The 26,437-nt window shown below is 36.3% G+C and overlaps 3 protein-coding genes across 5 annotated transcripts; 2 read left to right on the forward strand and 1 right to left on the reverse strand.

Annotated features, from left to right (window-relative positions):
• The first annotated feature begins 1,628 nt into the window (after positions 1 to 1,628).
• On the forward strand, positions 1,629 to 26,367 carry LOC116295500 (glycine receptor subunit alpha-2). Of its 2 annotated transcripts, XM_031703328.2 has the most exons (10): positions 1,629 to 1,782; positions 19,307 to 19,424; positions 20,074 to 20,156; positions 20,665 to 20,732; positions 20,831 to 21,048; positions 21,758 to 21,840; positions 22,510 to 22,653; positions 23,046 to 23,488; positions 24,377 to 24,403; positions 24,669 to 26,367. In XM_031703328.2, the coding sequence occupies exons 1-10, from the start codon at positions 1,764 to 1,766 to the stop codon at positions 24,942 to 24,944; spliced, it is 1,479 nt and encodes a 492-aa protein (XP_031559188.1). In that variant the 5' UTR covers positions 1,629 to 1,763; the 3' UTR covers positions 24,945 to 26,367. The 2 variants fall into 2 exon arrangements, with proteins under 2 accessions (XP_031559188.1, XP_088885025.1); XM_089028899.1 differs by lacking the exon at positions 24,377 to 24,403.
• Positions 4,228 to 6,233, forward strand: LOC148913384 (uncharacterized). The gene is made up of 2 exons (XM_089028928.1): positions 4,228 to 4,617; positions 4,941 to 6,233. Exons 1-2 carry the CDS (start codon positions 4,403 to 4,405, stop codon positions 5,356 to 5,358), a joined length of 633 nt encoding a protein of 210 aa, XP_088885054.1. The 5' UTR covers positions 4,228 to 4,402; the 3' UTR covers positions 5,359 to 6,233.
• LOC148913385 (THAP domain-containing protein 2-like) lies at positions 6,382 to 9,062 on the reverse strand. Of its 2 annotated transcripts, none has more exons than XM_089028914.1 (2): positions 8,671 to 9,062; positions 6,382 to 8,260 (listed from the first exon to the last, which is right to left on the reverse strand). In XM_089028914.1, exons 1-2 carry the CDS (start codon positions 8,998 to 9,000, stop codon positions 8,009 to 8,011), a joined length of 582 nt encoding a protein of 193 aa, XP_088885040.1. In that variant the 5' UTR covers positions 9,001 to 9,062; the 3' UTR covers positions 6,382 to 8,008. The 2 variants fall into 2 exon arrangements, with proteins under 2 accessions (XP_088885040.1, XP_088885031.1); XM_089028905.1 differs by having other exon boundaries at positions 8,671 to 9,057.
• Positions 26,368 to 26,437: the final 70 nt, after the last annotated feature.

The following is a 26,437-nucleotide window of genomic DNA, read 5'->3' on the forward strand; positions in this document are numbered from 1 at the left end:
TTTCCAGTGACGCCGGCTTTTTTCCGCCGGCCTTTATATCTGAAATCAAAGGCAAAAGTCAATAGTCCATAACAGTATACTAATATATATATGGGTCACTCTTTCACATCAGTGTACGCTGGTCAGGACTGGTTAATCGTAGCTTCAAGTAGTGTCATCGCTAATGAACAACACTTCGATTGGTATTTTATCACTTTATAGATGACAACTCCGTTTAGACATTTGTAGTTTAGCTTCTTAGCTCTTCCCTGAATTGTATTGACTAAATAAAAAAGGTATAAGAATACCTGATTAACAAACCGAAATATCTAGAACGGTAATTGGAGTCGGACAGGTAATTAGTGATATATTATGTATTGACTCATAGTTCGGTTATAAGATTTGCAAACACGACAAACAAATCGTTTCCAGAACCTTGAGGTTTGAACCTAATTTCCTTCGCCAAAAGTTTAAAGTATAACTCACACTAATTCATGAATAGTTTACAAATTAACTGAAGTTTAGAACTCACCTGTTCTCCGTCCATGCATGCGCATGCTCAGTTTGACGTAAGATTAAAGTGAGCTTGCTTCGCCATCACGTTCCAAGGTCCTTCTGCTATTAGGGAATTCTGAACAGACTTAGCTGATTTATACTGTGTTCGGATGGCTGAAGAAGATCGCAAACTATTACAGCACTGAGCACTGATTTATTTAAGGCAAATCAATCAGTTTCCTTTCCTTTCCTTTCCTTTCCTTTCCTTTCTTTTCCTTCAGTTCTTCATTTTTACCAGTCATTGCATCATATTCTCCAGCTATCGCAAACCCTAGTGGCTTGATTAACTTTAACAATGGAAAATCAAATTAAACGTCACAAGAGTAGCAGACCCCTTACGCTAATTAAAGGTGTGAGTGTTTAAAACAAAAGAATTCCAATGGATTGAAACCACATCTTCTTTTATTTTAATCATCTTTTATTCAGCAGTGTTTTAGATACGCAGTTAGGATAACAGAACCGAAAGGTTTATGCTACGGATTTATAGCAATGCAACTTGGTTTGCATCAAAACGTGGTTTCAACATTCATTAGCGCCAGACACCATTGAAAGTTTGTACTACAATATTAATGGCACAGATAGAAAAACTACAATAATTGCTAACTGCACGAACATGATTAATATTGATGACAGATCCGTGAAAGAAGTTTTTTTCTCGATCGCAAATTCGGTAATAAATATAAAGTGAAACTCATAGGTTTTAATTATAATTGAAAAAATCAAGGTAGGACTGACGGAAAAAGAGAGAAATCGTTTATTAACGGAGGTATAGTGTTCGTAAAACTTGTAAAAAGCGGTGTTTTAAGTTGAGATTCGGACTGCACACCATGGGGTTTTCAAATTTAATACATATTAATTTTGACGCGCTTTTTTGGCGGTGTATTGAGACCTTTGATTGGATTGACTTCACACAACAGAATCCAAATAAAGAAAACAGTTGCGTTAGTACAGTAGCTGATCTAAGGAATAATTATAAGCCTAGCACTCAAAACAAGTTTTATTGTGACGCATGCATGCAGCACTCCCACTGACCCATCGTCAACAGTCCCAACAATAATAAGGCGCTAAAGAAACATTAGAATAAAAAATAACTAACTTAGTCAATGGTCTAGAAGAATACAAATTACTTTTGCGACATTAGAGCTAACACTGTGAGTGGAATCTGGAAAGAACGAAATTCTCTAGAAAAAACACCCACTCGATTCACAGGTTCACTTATGTAAACGTAAATGCGACGCCAATTGCAAGGTAAGAACTTTGACAACGTCTTAACTTTAAACTAGTAATTTCCCCAAAACCATCACGATATCACGATAAAAAAAGGACTAGTTTTAATTCACAGCTTTATATTCTGAAGGTAAGTGGGCTCAATAAGTAAAAGATGTAGAGCAAAAATATTAATCTAAGTTAATGTATCACAGTTGAGTGTGAAGATTTACCGGTGTCGTCGTCAATTGATAGGTACGAGACTAGTCGATCAAAGACCTTGATTTTGAATTGCCTTCTAGCAAAAAGGAAGTAAACTTTTAAGAGATTGAAAAGTAAAGGTAGCATGCACCTAACAACCCAGACCTTAAAAAATCTACCGATATTTATAATGAGGAACTTTTAATGGCGGTTAATATTCATAAATGTCAGTAGTTACAATCTTGGAAGAAGCTTGTGAATAACATACGACTAAATTGATATTTCAAGGCATAGAAAATAATCCGGATTCTGATAAGTATGTATTTATATGTCAGAAAAGAGCTATACTAAATTTTTCGCGCCTGGGCGGTTTTTTGACTTTAATTTGGTTTAAAAAAGAAGAAGAAGAAAACTTACAGTCAGTTATGACAGTTATAAGACAAATTAGAGAAAAAAGGAAAAATTTTAAAGGCAAAAAAGGACCATATTTTAAAGAAATGTAGCGAATTGCGTTACAATTTTAATACTAATAATGTCAAAAAGCTTTAATGCATAGTTTCACTTGGTAAGCAAGGGAATCATTTGACATTTTTACAGAAATTCCGCCGGAATTCGATCCAAGATATGGCTTCTTAAGATCGAGACCTTTGCTAAAGAGAATTAACTAGCTTAAGGGCGCCCTGCATGAATGTAGTCGAGCGATCCTAAGACATTTTGACTTGCTCATTAGCCGAACTACTTCTAGTTGCCATGGGAATGAATAACGTTACGTTATAACGTAAGGACATGGTGTTTATTAATTATTAACAAGGAACTTAATTAAGTCAATGAGACTCGAAGGAATGAATTCGTTTTTATTTCTCTTAATTTGCGTGTTTAGAGCTGTTACTTATGTTATACCTGTCATAGCCTAACAGAAAGCAGGTTTTCTGATAGAACACCTGTTATAGCCAATCAGAAAGCTGGTTTTCTGATAGAACATCTTTTATAGCCAATCAGAAAGCAGGCTTTGTAAGTGTTAGAATATCAACACCTGTTATTAGCCAATAAGGGTCCCGTTTTGTGGTAGGAAAATTCATAGGATCTATATTTTTAAACATTAATTACAATCAGCTTATAGAAATTTTTATAGCATAAAAAAGGCAGTATTGCGTAAACTGACGGTCTTGACACAGCAAGGCATACACCAGCCCAATCACATTGCACGAGAATTTACTCCCATTACAATCAAATGCCCGAACCCTGCATAAACACGGCGTGGACAAGGTCACGCAAAAACTGCTCTAACAACATACGTAGTCCCTTGGACTCAGGCTGTGAAGTTGTTTTGGTATTACTGAATTTATCTTCGGCATCTGATACGCTTGACTATGCCCTTCTCTTATAAAGACTTCAGTCATCCCCGCAATAGTTTTAATGATACAGTCGTAGCTTGGTCTTAGCTTAGGTCCTACCTTACAGATCGATCTCATTCATTGATATTAGAAATACCTTCTCTATCAGCAAACCACTACTGTTTGGTGTACCACAGGCTCAGTACTGGGCCCACTTTTTTCCCCGTTGTTTTTCGAACCTTCCAAGATGTCATCCTGGCTCAAAACTACAAAATGTATATGATAACACTTGTTAAAGTGGCAGTAGATTGACCAGGGGCGGATCCAGGGGAGGGCGGTTCAGGGGGTGCGCACCCCTCCCTGGTTACACTTTGTGCTCCTACTTCGAAGATAACCAATTTTGTTTTTGCCTTTGATTCTAAGGGGTGCACCCCTCCCTGGGTTAACATTATACGCAGCACCCCTCCCTCAACAAAATCCTGGATCCGCCCCTGTTGACGGCGGAGATCGTCCGAAATATCTTCCAATGATAATTTCTAAACACCCCGTTATTTTATTATTTCTTACAAATATTTCTTTCTTTCTTTTCACATGGTAATTAAGACTAGCATAGCGTGCCCTGATTGAGTGGTTTAATTCTAATATAGTCAGTCGTTCAGAGAATGAGTGTCACAGGTTCCCAAGCCATAGGGTATCAAGAGTTACCCTCCAATAATAAATAATGCATGTTTTATAACGTCATTATGGCGATGCATATACTAAGAAAACACTTAATTTTGTTGGTATGTTACTAGTAGGACAAAATAATTGTGGGATTAAAGGACAACTGACCCTCCAAAATGACCCATTTTTAAGAGGAACTACATCATTTGAGAAGTCCAAAAATCCAGTTTTTAAAGGGGATAGAGCATCCATTTTTCTAAAACAATTTTTTGAAAACATCGCATATATCGCTCTGGTGGCCGCCATCTTGCGCTTTTATCGCGGGCTCAGAAAAATAGCGTAATGACGTCACAACGTCACAAGAGTTCAAGCTTCCAGTTGTTTGCCTGACTTCTTCCTCAGTTTCTTATACGTTTTACTCAATATTTTGCGAAAAAATACAACTTGGTCATCAAATTAAAGGCATGTCAGAATCTAATTCTTCTTCCGAAGGCTCGGACAGCTCGGGAGACGATTTCGCTCAAGAATTTTTCGGAATGGACGACGAATTTGGTTTACGGCCATATCAGTTTGAACCAGAAATAGAAATCTCCTCAGATGAAGAGTTCAGAGAAGGATCTGACAGTGACATTATTGAAGACGATGAACAAGAGAACAATCGACTTACAAATTCAGATTGGTAAGTCGTACTTCTGTCTTATCACAAAACTGAACTACATATCCATTTTATATAAAATCGTATCTTGCCACTCGTGTTCTTGCAATCTGTTCTTTAGATATTGGTATGCATGAATCCAGTTTGCAACCAAAAGCAATACCAACTTTCACAATTTTAATTAAAAACATGTTTAAAAACATCGCTTGATAGTCAATAAGTTATATACTGCAGGATATAGATACAGGGATATAGTTGTGTCACAAGTTGTGTATGTATATTCTCACTTGGGACAATCGTTGATAATGTTCAAAGATACTAAGAATTGTTTTATTTCTGTTAAATAGGTGTACCTGTGGTAGCTGCCAAATTATGGATTCAATATCTGAATGCATTTGTTGCCAAGAAATCGAAAAAGTGGTTGCAACATGCCAGTTTGTTGTTGAAGATGGAGATGCTGATGAACCACCACCATGCATTACTCAACATCCTGGATTCTTACCTGTTTGTGCCAATAAGTATGTTCTTCGAACCGCATGGGCTCAGTACAAACAGCAGTACAGTAATGCGTATGAAGGCCCAGAGCACAAGCAGTACAGACACATTGCATATAGGCAACTAGCAAGATGGTGCTGGGGAGTTCTTGGAAAGGAAGTTCAGGTTGTTCTGCCCTCTTGTGCTGTCATGTGCATCAGAGCACACTTCCCTCCCCCTGGACTAGAGGAGGACTTTGAATTTGAAGGTTTTCACTATGCAGATGATTAGCTTGGCCTAAAGTTACATGGAGTTATTATATACATTTTATTTATTCCTTACTTCATTTCATATACACAGAGTGGATTTTTTTCTATCAGGATTTCTGAATTGATAAATTGAAAAGGAAAACATGGAAAGGCTGAGACCAAAATGTATAAGAGTAGTCATGAATTTATTTTTAGATGAAGTACATATAGAAAGTTGTTTATATAAATGTTTTGTAGGTTTTGCATATTTTATTATTTAAAAACAACTACACCTAGACAAAATATCCAGCTGAATAGAGAACCTAGTGTACAAAGCACTAGTGGACAAAATCATGAGCTAACCAAGCAAATTTTGCAGTTATACTAGACATGGATAACCAATATTTCCTGGGCACCAATTTGTCTGAAAACAAGGCTAGTCAGTATTGTTTATAAAGAATTTGCCTTGAAGTAGCATGCTATAATGGATTCAAAAATTGTGCTAAATGAAAAAAATATTCTCTTGGTGATAGAATCCCACCCCATCTTAGAATCTTGGTACTGACTAGTCTCATTGTCAGACAAATTGGCACTAGGAAATCTTGGCATCCAGGCTTGTCAGCCATTTATGGTTCATATTTTTTTTTTCCAGGCAAATAGGCCCTTTGCAGCTCAGTAATCATGCACTGATTAATTCACTGAGCAAATGAATGAACATCTTGATTCCCATGAGTGAAAGCGAAAGTCACTATTCAGCTGGAATTTTTTCTATACTACATTCATACTGGGAGAGACCCCATATATAATGGAGCGTAGATAGTTAAAGAAAAGACCTCTTTTAAGATTTCATTTAAAAGTCAATTCGTTTCCTAAGTGGTAATGATATTTTAATAAAATTTTCATCTGAACATCTAAAAACTGCAAACTTATCTACCACTTTAATCAGGTCCCCTTCACATTAATTACATATTTTGTTTATAGCAGTTTTACTGGGTCTGTCAAGTACCTTCCCATTTGTAGAAGCATTGTAATTATTACCAGTAATGAACACAGCTGTTCAAAGATGAGGGGGATTGGGACGACAGGCTTACTTGACAGTTCTTTCAAAACAGCTATTCACTAGAGTACAATCACTAAAAGAGTGCCAATGATGCTTTGCATTATTTTCTACTAAATAGTGTTAATTAAAAATAGGAAATGGTTAGAATTAGCATCACTTAACACTACACATTTTAGTGTTTGTAGTCTCTACTACATTCCATTTAAATTAATTACCTAGAAAATCTTGACCGGTGTCGTTCAATCAATTCCTGTTTGTCTGGGGCAGGAACACTAGCAATGTTTCTTGGTAATTCGACCTCTTCAATTGGGTCAACCCCTGCAGCCTCCATGCCACCCTCACAAATTTCAAGTACTTTCAGTTGTAGCTCAGGGAGGAAAGCATAGCTTTTTCTTTGTAAGACTGGCTTAACAACCCAGCGCTTGTGCATCTTAGGGAAGCACTTGCGATAACGAGCTTCTCCACTCCTTGGGCCTTTTTGAACAATTGCGGGTTAGGGGAGGATGGGCACACTTTTTGAATACCTCTGCATCCTTCCAGGAATGCTTGTTCACGCAATGGTGAACAACAGATTTCCACTTCTCTCTCAAAAGTTGTACATCCCCATTACATGTAGCAGCACACCACCAAAGATGGTTTGAAATGGATTGTATCCAGGGTGCCAGCTCTTGGTTTTTCTTCAATTTTGCTTTCTTGTTCAGCTTTTTTACAATTGACTTGGAAAGATGCCACACATCATACTGGTGTTTGATGTGGCTAAAATCTTTTGCCATAGTGCTGGTGATGGATGTGTGTCTGTCAGTTGTGATACATTTTATACTGACCATGTCTTCTAAAGTGTTCAAACACCTTAGAAACCCCTCTTTCTCCATAGCATTGGAGCTGGTTACTTCAGAGACTTGAACAATGCTGAAGGTGGCAATTTTCCCTGTGCTTGTCTCCATCATAGTATATGTGCCATATTTAGCACTATGGCCAGGACTGTCACTTCGGCCATCACCATTGAGATTTACTATGTCCTTATTTGACAGCTCTTCAATTACAGCAGCCTCCTCTCTCTTCCAAGCATCATTAACAACAGGAAATAGGTAACGTTCCTGATGTCTGTAAAAGACCCTCTCACTCAGAAATTTTAGGCCAAGACAGGATGCAAAGTTTTGAAGTCTGGTAAAAGTATTACCAGTAAATAATATTGATGAGGAAATCAACAAGTTCCCAATAGCTAAGCGATTTAACATTGGCTGTGAGTACCATGTCAAAGCATGTTTCATACATGTAGTTGTCACAATAAGTAGGCTGCCTTGACATACAAAGTTGACATCAGCGACAGGTGCTCCACAGCTTCTACAAAACTTGAATAACTGCTGCAAACAAGAGTTAAATACCAAATATTTAGGTTCTTTGATATGGTTTTCAAGAGTTTTATTGCAGTCTTTGTTTTCTGGCTCTAATTCACTGTCCGTTGTTGAAACTGTCTCTTGCGATGAAACAATGAAACCATCATCATCGTCACTTAGTGGGAGTCCCTCTTCCTCTGAAAATGAAGACTTTTCTGACTTTTGTGGAGACACTGTTGGCATTGACTTTACTGGTGAGGGGTGATAGCTAGTACTGTAGCTGTGGTCGTGGAAGCTCACACTGAGTATTTCATCTCTACTGATGTTTGGTGAAGGGGAGGGATTGTAAACTGTTGTTGTGTCGGCATCTTTATAGTATCCAGGCTCTGTCTGTGAGTTGATGCAGTGGATGTTACAACATATCTACAACCAAGGCAACACTGAACACCAATCTCCTTACAAAGTGGTTCAGGAGAGAACTCTGGTGTTTCCATACTTGGTGGATCTTCACACGAGGGATTTATTGTGGCACATAGCTGCTCCACATTCTTTGAAAATACAAAAATAAACAATGTTTTCAACAATACTATAAACCATTCTTCGAGGCCTACTTTACCTTAAATAATACAAAATAAACATATTAACCAACAATGCTATAAATTATTCTTCCGTGGTCATTTATCCAAGCAAATTTGGAATATTACGGCAACATTGTTATGGTTTACGAATAAATATCAAATGTAAACTAAACACGTGCAAATAACCATTTTGAAAATTTCAAGTATCGATCAAATATTACTAGCTATACTTATGATTTTAAGCAACATTTCATCTATGAAAGCATAAATAGCTAATGATTGATGACTCGCTTCGGTATGCATTAATAAGTCTTTTTCATGAGTGATTATTTCGAAAAACAATGTAAACTATGTTATGTATAAATGACATGTTATCTCACCTCTTCGTTTTGTTTGCGTTTGAGCCGGTTCTCTGATGTAGTTCTTCTTTTAGCTGGCTTGCAAAAATTGAATACTGACGGAACAGCATCGCTCTTTAATCTCCTCTTCCTTTTTATCCCGGTTAACTGCTCCATCAGATCCACTTCAAAGCATGAATCCTCGAAGTGATCGCTGCAAACGTAGCAGTTCTTCAAAGGCGGCAGGTTCTCTCTCTTTATCCGCGCTATCCATGCCTTCTGAAGAGCTATTTTGTTAGGAATTTTGTGGTAGCTAACAGACTCAGTTTTGGAACAATGGTTGGTGCATTCTGGCACACAACAATGGCCCATCTGGATTAAGAAACTTACTCTAACTTAGACTATTAAAAGATCGACTAGCACTCGAAATATACAAACTCAACAAGTTTGGAATGCAAGCTTCACGTTGTGACGTCACGGCATTAATGCGGTAATTTATTGCGGGCTCAAATATGGCGCTCTTCTATTGCTATTTTTCGCGAATTGATTATTTCTTTTCGGCGACATAGAAGCTGTATCAGAGTTCAAAGTTGAATTTATGTGATCTATGTACGTTGTAGTTTTATATGAAAAACGGCAATTTTTGGGGTCAGTTGTCCTTTAAGGAGATAACATATACTCTCTGATAAAATCGGGACCAAAACATATTTATATTAACGGATGCGTATTCATTTGTCTCCCGATTGAGGGTAATTTGTAGAAGGAACGCGACTTTTCGACTGCAAACTGCTAGTTTTCATCAGGTGACTCATTTTTATCGTATACACATTTCACGATTATCCTTAATCGCGTACTAAGCCGCAAATCCCTATGCTTTTGCCACACGTATTTAAGATAAGCTTCGATTGGCACAGTTGCCTTTGTTTATTAGGGAGCCGAAGTCAAATTAGAAAAGGAATGCAAGCAGAATTGGAGTGTTTAAAACGAAGAGAAGAAAAGAGAAGAGAACGGTTAAGAGAAAAGAGGAGAGGAGAGGAGAGGACTGACCTTCAATGTTTTATTCATGTCTTGTCATGGTGGCCATCAATTTTTTAAAATATCTTTGTTTTACATTATTGTTTGATGTAAAAGTTTCAGTTAAATAGGCTAAAACTAATATTTGAACTGAGAATTGCTTTCTTTGTGTTATTGATGGTTTTAAGCACAGCCGAAAGAATAAAGAGCATGACAGTTAATAGATAAATAAATATTAATGCTAAACGATAATTAACCAAAAGAATTTGTTTTCTGGACGTAACCCTAACATCAGGTGATGGATAGTTTTATAAAAGATCATTTTATCTGAGTAAATGGACAGATATAATTTTTTGTCATCTTGTAGGAGAGTAGCGTAATTAATAATATTGGGATTTGGTAAGATAAAAATCCCTCAATAACATATTACAAATTAACGGATAAGGGCGCCATAATGATTTTTTTTTTTCTTTTTTTTTTTTTTTTTGCGCAAGCGTTAAATTTATTTTTCCGTGTAAGTATTACTGCAATTTTCATAAACATGCGGAATCTGGGTCTGCGAGCTAGTTGCACGCTGAAATTTGTTTTTTCGCTGCTGCCAGTCAAAAATATGAAAGGTACCGACTGATTAGGTTTGATTGACGGCATTGAAAAACCAAATTTCATCCAGCTTGCAGCTCGCAGACACAGAGTTCGCATGTTTATGAAAATGCAGTAATTTTGAATTGTTTGGTGTAGTGATCAAAACTACCCTGCGGGCAGCCCGTAGAGGAGTAAAAGGAGACTCTGCTCGCAGGGTAGATCAAAATAAGACTTACAATGAAAAAAATTTCAAATTCTGAGCAATCTTCTTCGAGTTTCTGATATTTTAATTCTCGTAATTATAATTGTATGTATATAACTTTCAATTGCTAGAAAATAAACTTTTCAAATGGTTAGTTGTTAAATATTTATTGCTGATAAATTTCGTATTTATTCATTAATAAGAAATAAGCTTTATAGGAATACTATTATTACACAGTGATCATGGGATTTTGTTAGTATTATCTATGCTAGCTTGTACTGAACAAACAACGAGAGTAAGTGTATGGCAAGAGAAGAATTGAAAGGTAAGGGGTATTTGCACTGAATGACCTGTTATAAGGGTACGTAAAAATATGAAATATGTAGGTAAAATTTCAGGCATCGTACTTGCGGGGAAACCGAAAGTATAGAAAGAATTTAACGTGGAGTATACTGATGACTAATGGTAGAAAGAACTGCGTATACAGATCGATGGAGCATCATTATTATTGTAGCCATTGTGTAAGGGTCCTGAGAGTTAAAATGGGAGCCACCCTATTCAAGTGTATCGTATGATATGCATGAAGAAAAAAATGGAATGAAATGAAAAACGGTTTGAGGCTAGTGGTTAAAACTGAGTACCATACAATATTCATGTTATTATTATGAGATCATATGAAACTTACGCTTAACAAAAGGTCAACAAAAGGAAACTGACGCTCACGCCTCCTCCTAAATCACGGTCAAACACGCAATTTTGAACATTTTTTTGTACATCTTGTTGGATATATTCATCTCTTCTAACAATATGAAAAAGGTAGCAACGGAAAACGATAGAATAACATCTCCTTTCAATGTTTTTAGTTTTCTGGATCTCGTAGATTATTTTTTACCCCGGTCAATTTGGAATTTTTGATCATCGGTGAGGTCAATGTTTGTATGGCTTTCCTCATATTTCAGCACACGTACATGCACAAAAACCCCTATAAATAGCTCCAAAATCAACCAATCAAAAAGGTAGCAGCTGAATTGATTAGTATATGGAAAAACCCGCATTTTGATGTAAAACAGACCCACATTCGTAAGGATTTTACGCGGTCAAAATGAATTCGAATGTTATACTTCTTGCCTCTCTCGTACTGAATCTCTTCGCTGCCCCTGCTGTCGAAGCACTTGGAGAGCAATCTTCCGAAGGAGGTTCGAAAGGAGCAGAATTTCCTCATTTTTTCCACGAAATCAATAAGTAAGTAGCGTTGAAATTGATTTCTGGAAATGCGCGGGAATACTATAGTTTTAATTATATGTTTCCTAAAACACAACGCGATGGTGGAGAAAGCTATGAGTCGGCATTGAAGACTATTGTTGAAAAGGTTCTGGACGAATCGGGTCTTAAAGGGATCACCGTCAACAACAGAATTATCAGTGCGATCAAAACTCAAATTTACAATTTACAAGCAAAAGTTAAAGCAGCACGGTTAAAAGGCGGTGGCAGGTTGGCAAAGAAAATTTTAGACTCGTGGAAAAATGGAAAGACCTATCGGTTCAAAATATATTACAACGAGTTAGATGTTGGAAAACTTAAAGAGGAAAATAGAGAATTAAGGAAAACAAAAAGAAAACTTGAAGAATCATTAGTCCAAGAAAAGGTTAAAAAACTACACGTTGAAGAAAAACTCACGGACGCCTTAAAAAGAACAGAAAAACAAAGGAACTATTATAAGAAACAATTCAGAGCAATAGCGCTAAAAGTTGCCAGAAAACAAAACAAAGTGAGAGGTCCAGAAAAATATAAAACTTTTAATGAATACTCCCCACAGCAAAGGACAAGAATAAGATCTAGTTTGAAAGAACAATGCAAGACAACACTATCCTTTCTTGGCCTTTATAATTTTATGGCTACGAAAGTTGAAGTTTTTAATCCTGATACGGGAATGTTTGAGACTTTTGAGCTAGCTAACGAACAAGATATAGATTTTACTAACGCCCCAACAAAAGAATTGACTAGTGATGACATCAATGAACTGAATACCTGGTTATATATCAAAGACAAATTCAATCTTTCCAATGAAGCATGGAATGAACTTGCTCAAAAATCCAAGGAAATTCCATGTCAATATAAAATGGTAAAGAGGATGCAAGCATTGAATAGTCAATGGGAAGTGAGGCCAAGGCCTGGTGATGCTGAAGGTATTCAGATTGAATTTGCTAAGAGTTTAGAAGAGCAAGTAAAAAGGCTACAGAAACAGGGAGAACTGCTGGAAGGAAATACCATACAGGTCAAAATCAGTGGTGATGGGACTAATGTTGGAAGGACTTTAAAACTTGAAAACATTACTTATACGATTTTAAACGAAAAAGATATTGCTATGGGAGAGAAAGGTAATTATATACTAGCAGTCATAAAAATACAAGAAGATTATGATAACTTAAGAATATCCCTTTCTGATCTTACGAATGAAATGTCTAAATTAAAAGAAATTACTGTCAATAATATAACATATAACATAGAATATTTTCTGGGTGGGGATTGGAAATTTTTAGCTTTAGTTTGTGGGTTGGGAAAGGCAAACCAAGATCATGCATATGCATATGGTGCATGTGCCCAAGAATGGAAAGGCATGATACTACTAAAACATGGTCAATTAGTGATTCAAAGCAAGGAGCAAGATCCCTTGATGAAATATCTAATCATGCCAAGTCTAAAAAATTTAATCGTAAAGCTGTTCCTCTCTTCCCTTTTATTCCTATTGATCATGTAATTATTGATAACTTACATTTATTCTTAAGAATATCAGATAATTTAATTGAGCTACTGATTAGAGAACTCAGAAGGCAGGATGCAGTTGACAAGCTAAAAAAATTTCCAAATGGATTTCAAAGGGATAAGTACAAGCACATGACAGGCTATGAAACCTTTCTAAACAACATTGGAATATCATTTTCATGGAAAATCAAAAAAGATACTAAAAAATTAGAATATAGAGATCTAACTGGCCCTGAAAAACTTATTTTATTTCAGCATATTAACTTTTCTACACTTCTTCCATTTTATGACAAATGTAATGATCTTGAAAAACTCTGGATTGATTTCATAGAAATCATAGGGGACCTCAAACTTACATTTTCATCTGAGGAGAGCATTATCAATTTGAAATGCAAAATCAGAAATTTCTTCTCCTTATTTCTCTCTTTGTATCAGGCAAAAGATGTGACACCCTATATGCATGCGCTGTATGCCCATGTTCCTGAGTTCTTATCACTGTACAAGAATCTCGCATATTTTACACAACAAGGGATGGAAAAATTTAATGACACTGCTTCAAAAAATTATTTTAGATCTACCAATCATAGAGGTATTTCTGCTCTGAAACAACTCTTTTTAAAGAAAAACAGAATTCACTTCCTTGAAGCAGAAGGCTGTGAGAGAGTTAAAGCCACATATCAATGTAAAAACTGCTCAAAAAGCTGCCATAATATTAAGACTTGCACTGAGAAATGTGCAAACTGTGGCTTTCAAACTTGTTGTGCACATCTTGAGAGAGTAAATAATGTATGGACAAAAAAATGCCTAATTACACAATAAAGTTTTTAATAGGTTATTCACTGGGTATAGGGTATTCACTGTGATGATCAACATTCTAACACAACAGTTAATGTGCTAGATATTTAAACATACCTTGTATCAAAAATGATGTTCTGAATCTTCATTAATATAAATCAAAACATCAATGTAGAGCTATATTGCAATCAAAACAACAGTAAAAAATATTGCTTCTTCAGACTATTATATTACTTCTAAAAAAATATGCATATATTAAGTATAATCTTATACCAAAATTATTAATTATTGGCAAAGAAATGTATTTTTACTTACTCCATTGTTGTTAATTCTTATCTATAATTATGTAATTATGTTTCATCAAATATTTTTTCTCAAGTCATTTCTAGTATTATGAACTAAATGTACTGTAATTGTAACGATTTCCATCACCACGAACAAATGTAAATACAATAAAATTTCTTTCTTCAATCTCAGACTTCACATGTTGATCTCCAATTAACTTATATTCTACTATAGGATTAGATTTTGAAAGCCAGTAGCGAACTGTTCCTTTAATTACAAAGGCAAAGTCTCCATTACCATTAAAAATGCGCTCATCCCACTTTTTACCAAGGAAATTGTCAATGAGTCTGTTGGATGGTAGCCTGTAAATAGTCTTTTGTCTTTCTTTAATACCTCTTACTACTGTGGCAAGTCCTCCTTCAAACACATCTGGCTCAACCCTAAGCTCTATGCGTACAGCTGGATCATCCCTTCGACCAGAAAACAATTTTCTCTTGATTTCCCGATATAATTGTTCATGGAATATTTCTTGTCTATCTCCAATTGAATCTGCGGAAGGTATATTCAGCTTTTCATGACGAACAGAGGGAAAGCTTGCTCCATCTCCAAAAGATTTCCACTCGTCATACTTTGTACTATACCCAACATAGTGGATTTTTATTCGCTTCTTTGACTTATCTACCTCAGTTACTACCACGTCATAAAGATTATTGTCTTTCTTTGACGATTTTCTTTGCTTTGAAGCAAAATCCGAGGAAAATTCCTGCATATACCTCACTGGAAATTTTGACTCACGTTTTACACGAGTCGTATCCGCCATTTTGAAAATCCATATATGGGATTGATTCGCATGCGCAGTACATTAAAATGTGTCCGCGTAGGCCTAGGCGCTAAAAAGAGCAAATGTTCATAAATGTATGGAATAAGTTTGATATGAAAAATACTTCATTTCGAAACCCTTCAAATCCATTAAGCAGCACAATTCAGTAAACCAGTCCAGTCCAGAACCCCGTATGTTTTGAATTATGTGTGAATATTATTCTACATCTACCAAGTAATTTAAGCTCGAAGTTGCCTTAGAACTCGAATCGTTTTTATTGTTTTTAAAGCCAATCGTTCCTTGTGCCATTATTTTCTTACACAGGCGCTCGCTTGATCACCTACACAAACCGCAGCTGTTTATTTAACTCCTTTACCTGTCCATATAATCTTTCTAGCAAGCTTCAAGTAAGAATTATTTTTTCTACAAGTTATGTACGAAATTCAACTTTTTGTGATGTGTTTGGTAGTATTATTCATGTAAGCAATTATGGGTATTTTATTCGCGGTGAAAAAATCATTTTGTAGAGAATCTAAATTGAAAAATTGATTTTATCAGCAATCAATAAAAAAGGTTGGGTTTTAATTTAGGCGCGTTATTGAGATATTTCGATTAAGAAAGCACACAAAGATAACCACTGGGGAGATCTGGCTCCGCACGAGAGATACTTGCGCCTATATAAATTGTTTGCCTGTCATTCCTCACATTAAGTCATATATGTCAAACCGTTTTGTCAATATTCGAGGAGGTGTGGATGTATGTAGTGGGGGGGTTGGAGGAGTATTGGTTGGCTAGCCAACCCCTTGGGTATTTAAAAAGATTAGAATAAAGGTTTGCAGAGTACCTGAGAAATGATGGCCACGGCACTCAGCTCATTGCAGTCGTTCAGCCCCACGGGTCGGGTGATAAGTGGTACTCGCGTGAATTTGTGATCGCATTTCTATTTTTTAATTTTCATGAATTCATGAGAAAAAATTATTTTCCAGTTCATGATCACTACTATTATGTTCTAAAATCCTCGAATCGTGTAAACGTTTGTCATTAATTTTTCACCATTGCCCCCTACTCTTATAAATTTCAGTTTATTAAACATTTTGTTTCGACAATTGTCCGAGAGGATCCGTAACATTTGACATTGTTCTTCGGTTCAATTTTATACATCACATATGACATATATTCAGTTTTAACCATAGTTAATAGAGGGGAATGGTTATGAAACCTATTGTTATATGTCTTTGTTCACTTTTTTCAAGCGTGACAGTGCACAATCCTTTGTTTTACCATTGTTTTACCATCGTTGTCAATGGCTGAGCGAACAGACAAAAATCTTTCTTTTGGCTGCAAAATACTTAAAGATTTATAAGAGATATTTGAATATTTCTTACAACAATCCCATAGACAAAGTTTATGTTTACTTATTTTGCAATTTCGGAAGAGCATAAAACAAACCGGTTCCTGAACATCAAAAGCGAACAAAGACCTGATAACAATAGGTTTCCTAACCATTCCCCTCTATTTAACTATGGTTTAGCGTTTTGCAAATGTGTGTATACTGTGCATAGCTGGTGTTGTTTTAATACTTATAGGATGCATTATTTATATTATCATTTCGCCTAATGTTTTTATTGGTACCTGCAGTGTCATAAAACTGAAACGCAGTGCGACGATGTTGAAAGTAAATTGCATGGAATTTTCGCCCTTTCCGCCCTTTGTCAAATGACCAAATATTGAGCAATTGAAATTGTACTAATAGAGTTTTATAATTAGCGTATAAATACATATTATACTTGAAATTTAGGCACTACTGCACTACTGAAATTAATTTACTGTATAGAATCAAGAGAATATGATATATATAGTTCATATTCTCTTGATAGGATATAAGACTGAGAATTCAAGTTTAGTAAAAGCTCCCAGACACCGGTTTTCTTTTTAAACCAGGAAAGCACAGCTCGACTTGTTCAAATGAAGATAATTTAACTGTTAATGCTGGATATAAATAGCACTAAAGTAGACATCCTTTATGAAGAAGAAAATAAAATCCTTATTTTCTTGAATTCACTAAAGTCGCTTATTTAAAAAACAGTCAAGAGGAAAAACGAATAATAAGAATAAAAAAGTACTCTTCATACGGTGGGAATCGAACTCGCGTCCACCAACTTTAATTATAGGTAGGTAATTCCAAAATACAAAATAGAAAAAATAGTGCCTTCATGCCATACCCCGAGACATCCGCTGGGTCGTCGTATGGACTTCGGACATGACGGCGATTAAGTCCCTCTGCCCTTGTTTGTACGGATTACGCAGGAGTGTGTTCTAGCCGAAGCATCAGGAGAGAGACTAGCCGGCCCCCAGACCATAACAGCTAATCCCTTGCACTCTGCCACGCACTGGCACGTTTATTTGAAGTGGAAAATAATCTGGTCTATCTGGTGCATTATTTTCATGGATTTTGTTTTGCTATTTTTCCTGAAGTCGTGGCCCAGTGCAGTGGCGGATCCAGGATTTTAAGAGGGGGGGTTCATTTTTGCAAATTTCGGCACAACAATAACGTTCTCTTGCATCATCATTTTTCCCATGAGGCACATCACTGGCCTAGGGGCGCTCCTGATAAGGATAACCTATCCACCAATTTCATATTAAATCTCATGAGTTAGTACCATACTTTTAGTTACTTATTTAGAAAAAAATAAAAAATCCAAGGTACCAGCCGGTGGGGGGAGGGGGGGTCATTTGAACCCAATGAACCCCCCCCCCCCCACCCATAAATCCGCCACAGCAGTGAAGAAAACTTGGGCTTCCAAGACACTGAGTCAAGCACGTTTGAGTTAGATTAGTACTTGGATGGGTGACCTGTAATTTATAGTTACCCAACACTGTTTTTGAATTTTTTTTATATTTATATTTTATTTTTGTTTTAAAATAATCGAATAGATATAGACCTATGTTTCCTTTGTTTTCAACTTATAATCCTCCATAGTTTAACCCATTCCTGTCTACCTACTGCAAATGATTTAAAAAGTCTTTGAACGACAGAATAGCTCCTATTTGCCGTTTTGTTTCTGAAGTTTTTAAGTTTTAATTATTGAGTCTCCATGGTATTTTCATGAGGAAACGTATATCGGGGTTTCAAATCCCTCTTACTATACCTTAAGCCTTTAAAGCATCAGAAAACGCATATATTCAATTCCAACAATTACAATCTATCAAATATTTCCTGTAAGAAATATGATTCCGTTAAGCAAGTAATATGTAAAAAACGGCGTTTTTTTGAGGTTGAAAGTTCCGCGGTGTTGAAAGTATATCGACCAACTATATATACAGGCTAAAGTTTCCGATAAATGTAGGCCTACATTTAAATATAATTAAGCTCTGTATCATGCTGACTTGAAAAGCTAAATACAAAATGGCGAATACTTTTGTTGATTCATAATATGTATTATTTATTTTTTTTTTTCATCTTCATTTAACATTTGAATAAATCATCTATGAAAATATTAGAGCTATTGAAAGAAAGCCTAATTTGAACGAACGGAACGAAACACCTGAAAAACACATCCAAAGCGATGATTACATAACATTTTCTGTGCATTCGCGAGTTTTGCTTTGATGGAAAGATACATTCGCGATAGGAAAGACACATTCTACCAAAGAGCGGTAATATGTTTGTCAATACAATCATGAATCTTTAGAAAACTTGCCATAATATGCACAATGTATGTACCTCATAAGTGTGTACTACACGTGTGAATAAAATGAAAAACCCAAGACAGATCATCAGTCCAGCTTGATCTTTATTCTTTATTCCGCCATAGAGGTGGGATGAAAGGCATGAGGAAATATTAACCGTTCAAAAGCGCCTACTCGCCTTTGGGAGATAACTGTGAGATAAGCACTAAGAGGAAACGATATAATTAATTCAAAATCACTTAGCTTATTGTATTTAAATAATATACAAGATAATAGAGGACAGCAATTGGCTTTACATTCTCTCCAGTTCTAACAACCTTTACTGGGAAGAAAAAAGGTCACCGTAGGAAGTGAGATAATTGAAATTTTATGTGATGTCAGTAAAAGTCTACAGAATTTCTAATCATAATTTGATTTCAAAACTAATTAGTTATGTATTGCTTCCATGGATATTAACTGTTAGAGAAAATATTACGCTTACGCTGTTGTACTGAGAGGATTTTGTTTCTGTGTTTTTGGCTTTTCAGAGCTCAAACAAGTTTTTAAGGCTGAGATGACAATCATGACAGCGCCTGCATTTCTAACATGTTTGACATTGGTTGTTTTTTTTGGTTGTTTTCATAGTTCTGTTTCACTGGCTTCAAGGTAAGAAAAAAAATTTTTTTTTCTTCAGCGTATTGTTTTCAAACCCTCAAAACGCAAAACGTGTATTCAGTTGAACTATTAATATAGACACTAAATAATATATTATAGAAAGACAGCATTTTACCGAGGATATTTACTTTTCTGGGTACCAGCATTTAAGATATTGAACCATTGAATTTAGAATGACAAAACATTACTTCAGATTTCTGATAGGCGATATCAATGAAAAACTGAAAACCCTTCTATTTTATGCATCGTTCTCACCACTCTATCAAAAGGGGATTCATTGCAGCCTATAGTTTTTAAGGAAAATAATAAAACGCGATACGAAAACAATGGTTGAAAACTCCAGTAGCCGTGGGAATTAGACAGACATACTCACAAACAAACCTAAAAATCTGAATAAATATACACTTCATAGTATAAACAAATTAGGTAGCAAAGATATCGCAAATGGTTCATTCTAGTCAGTCCAGACCAATAGCAATTCAAATTGGTCGCCATATTTGCATCTATGGCATATTTGTCGGCGTTATTTTAGAATTGGTTTTAGAATTAAAATTTACAAAATCTTCTTGACTTAAGAAAATAAAATACTAAGTTTATGTGTCTGTTATTCTGATTAATCTTCCTTTCCATTTATCCCTAGGGCTGGCGCAAATGCATCGCACGTACTGAAAGATCTTTTGGACTCAACTTTCTACGACAAAAGATTGCGACCGAATTTTGAAGGTAGTTTGTAACAACCACGTTACTTAAGTGGTATTTTCTTCACGTGGGTTTATTAGTATTTTCAATTTCACATTCTAATCAGTTTATTCATGTAGCAATAAGTGATATTTTATTGTAAATAATGTAGCATGTCAAACGGCGCTGGTCTGGGAGACAACCACACATAAATAGATTTTTTAAACTATTGATATTGCAATCAGTTGATATGCTCCTCTTGAGTTTGTTTGATGAGTTGTTCTCTCCTTTTGCTAAGAGGGAATTTTCGCCAAGTCCTCGGGTTTTCCTCCCTTCGAATAGTAAAATCAACAATTCTAAATCCTACGAAATGTTAGATAACTCTTTGTGGTAAACACTGCTTTGTTATCTTTTAAATAACGCCGCTATTTTCTGCGTTTCCATTGAGTCCATTGACTTCATTCCATGAGTCATTTCTCGCTTTTGAGAAACGACCAGTTGTTCCATGATTTTTTTATCATATATATATATATATATCTGTGTATTTTTAAAGGAGATCCAGTTGAAGTCTCTTTGAATGTTTTCCTTACATCTATTGGTGGGCTTGACGAAAAAGAAATGGTAATTATGGCAAATGCGTATATTAAATGTACCTTTTTATACTAATTTTCATGTCATTTTTTTAACGCTCCGTGTTTTTTTCAAAAAAAAATATATAGCAATTTGAAACTACTTTCTTTCTACGCCAAACTTGGAAAGACTCCCGACTGGCATTTGGGGATGCTTATAAAGTCAGGAATTTTTCAATTAGTGGTGACATCATGGACCAGATATGGAAGCCAGATACTTACATAAACAACGAGAAGTCCAGCTTTGCACCGCCAAAACAGTTTCTACTTCAATTATTCCCCGATGGTAAAGTTCTCTATAGTCAGAGGTGAGTCCGAAGTAAGAAGTAAATAAACAAGAGCCCGGCGGGACTCATACACGGGTCTCTCACCATCACGCCTCCGTGCTTAGCTTCCCCAAAGTGTAGTGGAATACTGCCTGTTTCCACAACGTACGTACGGTTGTGCTCCTTAAAAAATTCCATTGTGTCGATCATGCAACGTTTTTCAAATTTTTAAAATGACGTGTTGTTGTAAGTCATGTGGGTTATACAGTTGCGCATGTGGGATGCCACTATGACTTTTGGAACTTTTTCCTCGCCGCATAGGCTATTTATGTTTTTGTTGCAGAAAAGATTGCCGTACGTCTGGGCCCAGTTGTACGAAGGGTGGGATAGCGTTATCCGACCGATAGCTCTTACCCAGTGCATAAATTTATTGGATAACAGCATCAACCTTTCGACTGGATAAATCAGTTTTTCCGTTGGATAGTGCTATCGATCCACCCTTTTGTACGACCGGGCCCTGATATCGTGATTACTATACAAAAATCCTTGTTGTCAACAACGTTATCTGCAACAGCTTTTGAAACCGAACCTTATTTTTATCAAACTTTGAAACAAAATTTACGACATATAAAGTCAAAGCTTACTTCTGAGTGTAGTGTGTGTATTTATCATATCATAAGATGCACTTCAAGCTAGGGGGAAAACGTCTTTCTGTGGCTCATACTACTTATTACTGCTATTATTTCCATAGGATGACCGTTCTTGCTGCATGTATGATGGATCTTCATAACTATCCCATGGACAAGCAACGATGCAGCATTGCCTTTGAAAGCTGTAAGTATCTTTATTTATGCTGCGTTCTTGGGGTACATACTTGACGAACCGTACGTATTTGAATGAGTTTGAAATGGCCGCTACAATCCGCGCCAAAACTAGCCGTTGAGATTCCCCCGTCATAATTTCAACACTTTCATTAATTTCTATTGGCATTTGCATAACTTTCAATAAACCGATCCCCACGTATTCTTATCACTCCCTGTTCCCCTTCATTGTTGTTTCTGGGTACATCCCTCCATCCAATCGAAGCTGATCCTCAACAGTGCGAAGAAGGAGTTGGGGAAAGTGGTAGGGTTTGTGCTGTGTTTAGATTGGAAGGGGAAGATGCATGACTCTCATGCAACTAGTTTTAGTGCGGATTGTAGCGCTTTCTTGCGAGGGGTTGTATCCAAACAACTCAAAAGCAATCGGATATTGCGGCCTGACCGACGCACGCAAAGCATAACAAAACGACCAAAACCAAAGAAATTACTCACAAGAAATGCTCCTATGAAAAACTGTACGGAGTCCAAGTAAATTACGAGTATACAGTGCCGTTGGAAGGCAGTACCTGAAGCCCTAGAATGGAAATGGACTGATCATGAAAAGATGGAAATGTAGAACTTTTCCCTTTTATTATTGGTCACGTAGGTATAATCTAACTTGAAAACTGTGATGTTTTTACAGATGGCATGACCACGCACGATCTGATTCTGTCTTGGGCTTCTGAGCCTTACAAGAAGTCAGTAGGTGTAGCTGATGGAGTCACTCTGTCCCAGTTTGCACTGGACGAGTATACTGCAGAAAAGTCCTTGGCTAACTACACCACAGGTATATCACTAGCCAACGTTTTCTGAAAGCTGCATTCGCTTTTTGCAAACCGTACTAGGTTTGAAGTTTGGGGTACCTAAGTATTACATTTGATTTGACAGAGATTAGGTGACGACTGGAAAAAGAGGTGAAAGAAAAATATTTCCTTCAGGGATTGTTTATTCACCCCAATCCATTCCAAGTCTTCCTCTTCCTAGGCTGAAGCACCCCCATTGCAGAGACTCCACCACAGGACACCCAAAAGGGTACACGTTTAGAACTTTGAACATGGAAAAAGTCCAACATATTAATCCTCAGCGGTCTTCTCTTCGTAGCTTTTCATGTCCAATCGTTCAATGAAGGTTTTATTTTTATATTATAACATTATGTTTTTATCTGTTGACGGTTTTTAGGGAGTTTCACAATTCTTAAAGTGACGTTTCTCATTCGCCGCAAGAAGTTTTACTATGTGGTCCAAACTTACATACCAACAATCCTCATCACCATTCTAAGCTGGGTTTCGTTCTGGATCCCAAGAAGTTCGCCTCCAGCTCGGGTGGCTCTCGGGATCACGACAGTCCTCGCCCTCACTACGTTGATCTTCGGGATCCAGTCGTCAATGCCGAAAGTCAGCTACGTTAAGGCAATTGATTGGTTTCTTATGATTTCGTTTTCGTTTGTGTTCGCCGCTCTTATTGAGTACCCAAGTTCTACTTTCATTAAGTTCCAAGCCGAGAAAATAAGTAAGACCGGAACTACGATTCTCCGAAAGGTAAAGGGCGAAAATGTTGTTAATAGTGCCGATGACCTCACAATGAACACGACGAGCTATGGACATACAAACCATGCTAAAGAGGTATTCAAAATAACTTTCGGAAAATAATTTTCATATTTAGTATAGAGATAATTATAAATTCTTTGATCTTAGAAAGGCTGCTAAGATAATTGAAATGGTGCATGGTCGAAGCTTAAACTGGTCTGCTGCTGACCTTCAAATTTAGTATATTTAAATAAATTGTCTTATAAAATTAAAGCTACTGCAAGAATAAAGTAAATATAATTGTAATGGCGCATGGTCCAAGTGTAAACTGGTCTACCGCTGGCCTTCCAAACATTCTTATGCATGGGGCATTTATATGGATAACGATCAAATGTATTTATATGGCCTAAGATGATAATTTTCTGCCTGTAATGAAGTGTGTCGATAGACAACTACTAAAGTCTCAATTAACCATTCAATCGGACATTTTAAATTAATATTTCCAGTTATTTTTCTATAGCTAATATTCTTACAATAGCACTCTGATCATCTAACATTTCTAACTCTAGACTGGACTTTTATTCTATCTAATGTATATCTCGTTAATAAGTTCAACCTTGGCGGGAACCATTTGTCCTTTCATGGACTCATTCTGATCGGAAAAATCTAGGCAAATACGGGAGAGGTCCGCTTCATTTACTCCAAAAGTGAACTACGTCAGTGTGGGAATATACGTCTTGCTAGTGTATTAGGATAACATGCTCAAGACGTACATCCCTGAACTAGAAAAGCATCTGTCCTTGTCTTATGCTATGGCCAGATCAGATATTTTGGGACTTTTCTTTTTAAATCACATCTTTCGGGATGGTTATTATGATCTTATTATTGAATAAAATCGTCTCTCTTTTTTTTTACTATTTTTCTAAGTGATAACCATTTACTAACAATTCTTTTTTAATCTCTATCTGCATGCTCTTCTTCTAGCTCGAAGGGGACTTATCAGAAGATAATGTAAGCTTAGTAAACATCATTAATTGCATATTTCTCCGCAGTCAGTATCAGTTTTAAATATAGTAAAGAAAACTGTAAATTCAATTTAAAAAAGATGCATGCAGTGCAGGTGTTTGCTCGCAATGTGAATTTTATGGGCAACTTTTCTTTTCTTTCGTGAATTTTTTCTTTTCTTTTTTCTTTTGCATCGCTATATTGCTGAGCAAAATGACCAATAGTGCACTAAGAAACAAAATTAAAATTTTTTATTAATTTGTTTTCCCAGGCCGAAGAAAAACATGGCTTTCGCAAGACAACTCGATTCAATGGAGTCAGTGACGTCTCTAACCCAAGGGATTACGAACTGAATGACGAAGGATTAAGACATCGAAAACAAAAAGAGAGAGACATGGAAAGCTTCAAAGAGAATTTCACAGACAGTGAAGTGACAAACGTGGTAGATAAATACGCGAGAATTATATTCCCTTTGTCTTACTTACTATACAATGTAGGGTATTGGATTGTTTACTTACTAGAGATAGATCTGTTGACAAGAAGTTAGGTACTCAAAGCATTACGGTATCACTTATGGCCAGTCACGATAGTCACGTGGCGTGACGTTACAGTGATGACGTTGAACTGCATTAGCTTTGGCACAGTTTGAAGTCCGTTTAAACTGGCCGGCTGAAAATAATTTACGGACTACAAAAATGACGATATATTTAATAGTACCATGCACAATATTGCATGCACAAGCAAACACTTATTAAGAAAATTATACTGACTCAGTACGACAAAAATAACTATAGCAAAGCTATACAAGGCAGTTAGATTGGTTTCATGCTTGTTCTGAAAACTGCACAAATTCACTGATCGTTCAAACCGAGCAATTTAATTTACTACAGTATTTTAAAAAGGCTTTGTAAAGGTTTCGTTGCAAGCCGCGAACAAAAAAGCCTAACGTACTATGGGCGCCGTGAAGGCAATCAGCAAACAAGGCCGTAGCCACCGGTACGATTGGTCCGGTTTCAACCTAACCAACTTTCGTGGGGAAAAATTTAAAAAAAGAAAAAAGAAAAAAGAAAAATCATTGAAAAAAACATTTTAAAAAATGATTAGAACGAAAATGAATAAACACTTCTCACGCGATATCGATGTCATTAATTCGCAACATTCAAATGAATACATCCTAAAGAACGAGTCAAGAAAAATGACTTTTGCAACCTTCAAAATCTGAGTACTTTAGGATGGGTTTAAAAAGATACTAAGTGTTGGAGGTTTTCACTATACTTTTCCTTGCTCATCTCCACCTACCCCCTACCCCTCCCCGTCCCTTGAAAACCGAGGCCCTGGCAAAGGTCACAACAATATGGAATAGTCCTCTTCACAGTTCCCTGCGCCATCTTGAAAGGTAGCCGTGCCTTTGCATCGAAACAAGACGAACGGTGAGCTTGCAATGATATAGAGACATGTGAATAATTGTCCAAGGTGTTAAAAAAAAGGCCTCTATCATTGCAAGCTCACCGCTCGTCTCGCTTCGATGCAAAGGCTCGGCTACCTTTCAAGTTGGCGCAGGGAACTGTGAAGGGGACTATTTCTTCATAATTTTTTCTCTGGCTGACATTATTTGACATTCACATTTCAAGCTTGTATTGGTATACAACCCTCCGGGTAGGTAACATGCAATATATGCATGCAAATAGCAGACGATATTATGGATAATGCAAATTAGATGCAAATGAGATAAGTGAAAAAAAATTGGACCCGATGGCCTCACTTGTATGATTCTTAAAACAAAAGAATATCTTATTGCAGACTAGACTTTAATAACAGCTATTATGCATGAAATAAAACCTTACCCTGACCAACCCTTTTTGAAATGCCTATGATATAATAAATATCTACAATGACATGACTAAAATATTCTGAGCACATTTTATCGTGCACATAAATTTGTTAACTATTAAAGAATGTATTCAAAATCATATTTGTCAGTGATCTTTTACTCTAGTTTTGGAGCTTTTTTGACACAGAATATTCTTGGAGTGCAAACAC

The sequence above is a fragment of the Actinia tenebrosa genome, unplaced genomic scaffold, assembly GCF_029948245.1.
Source record: "Actinia tenebrosa isolate PJP-AT-01 unplaced genomic scaffold, QUT_ActTen_1.0 PGA_scaffold0__85_contigs__length_37466705, whole genome shotgun sequence".
In the NCBI taxonomy this organism is placed as follows: domain Eukaryota; kingdom Metazoa; phylum Cnidaria; class Anthozoa; order Actiniaria; family Actiniidae; genus Actinia; species Actinia tenebrosa.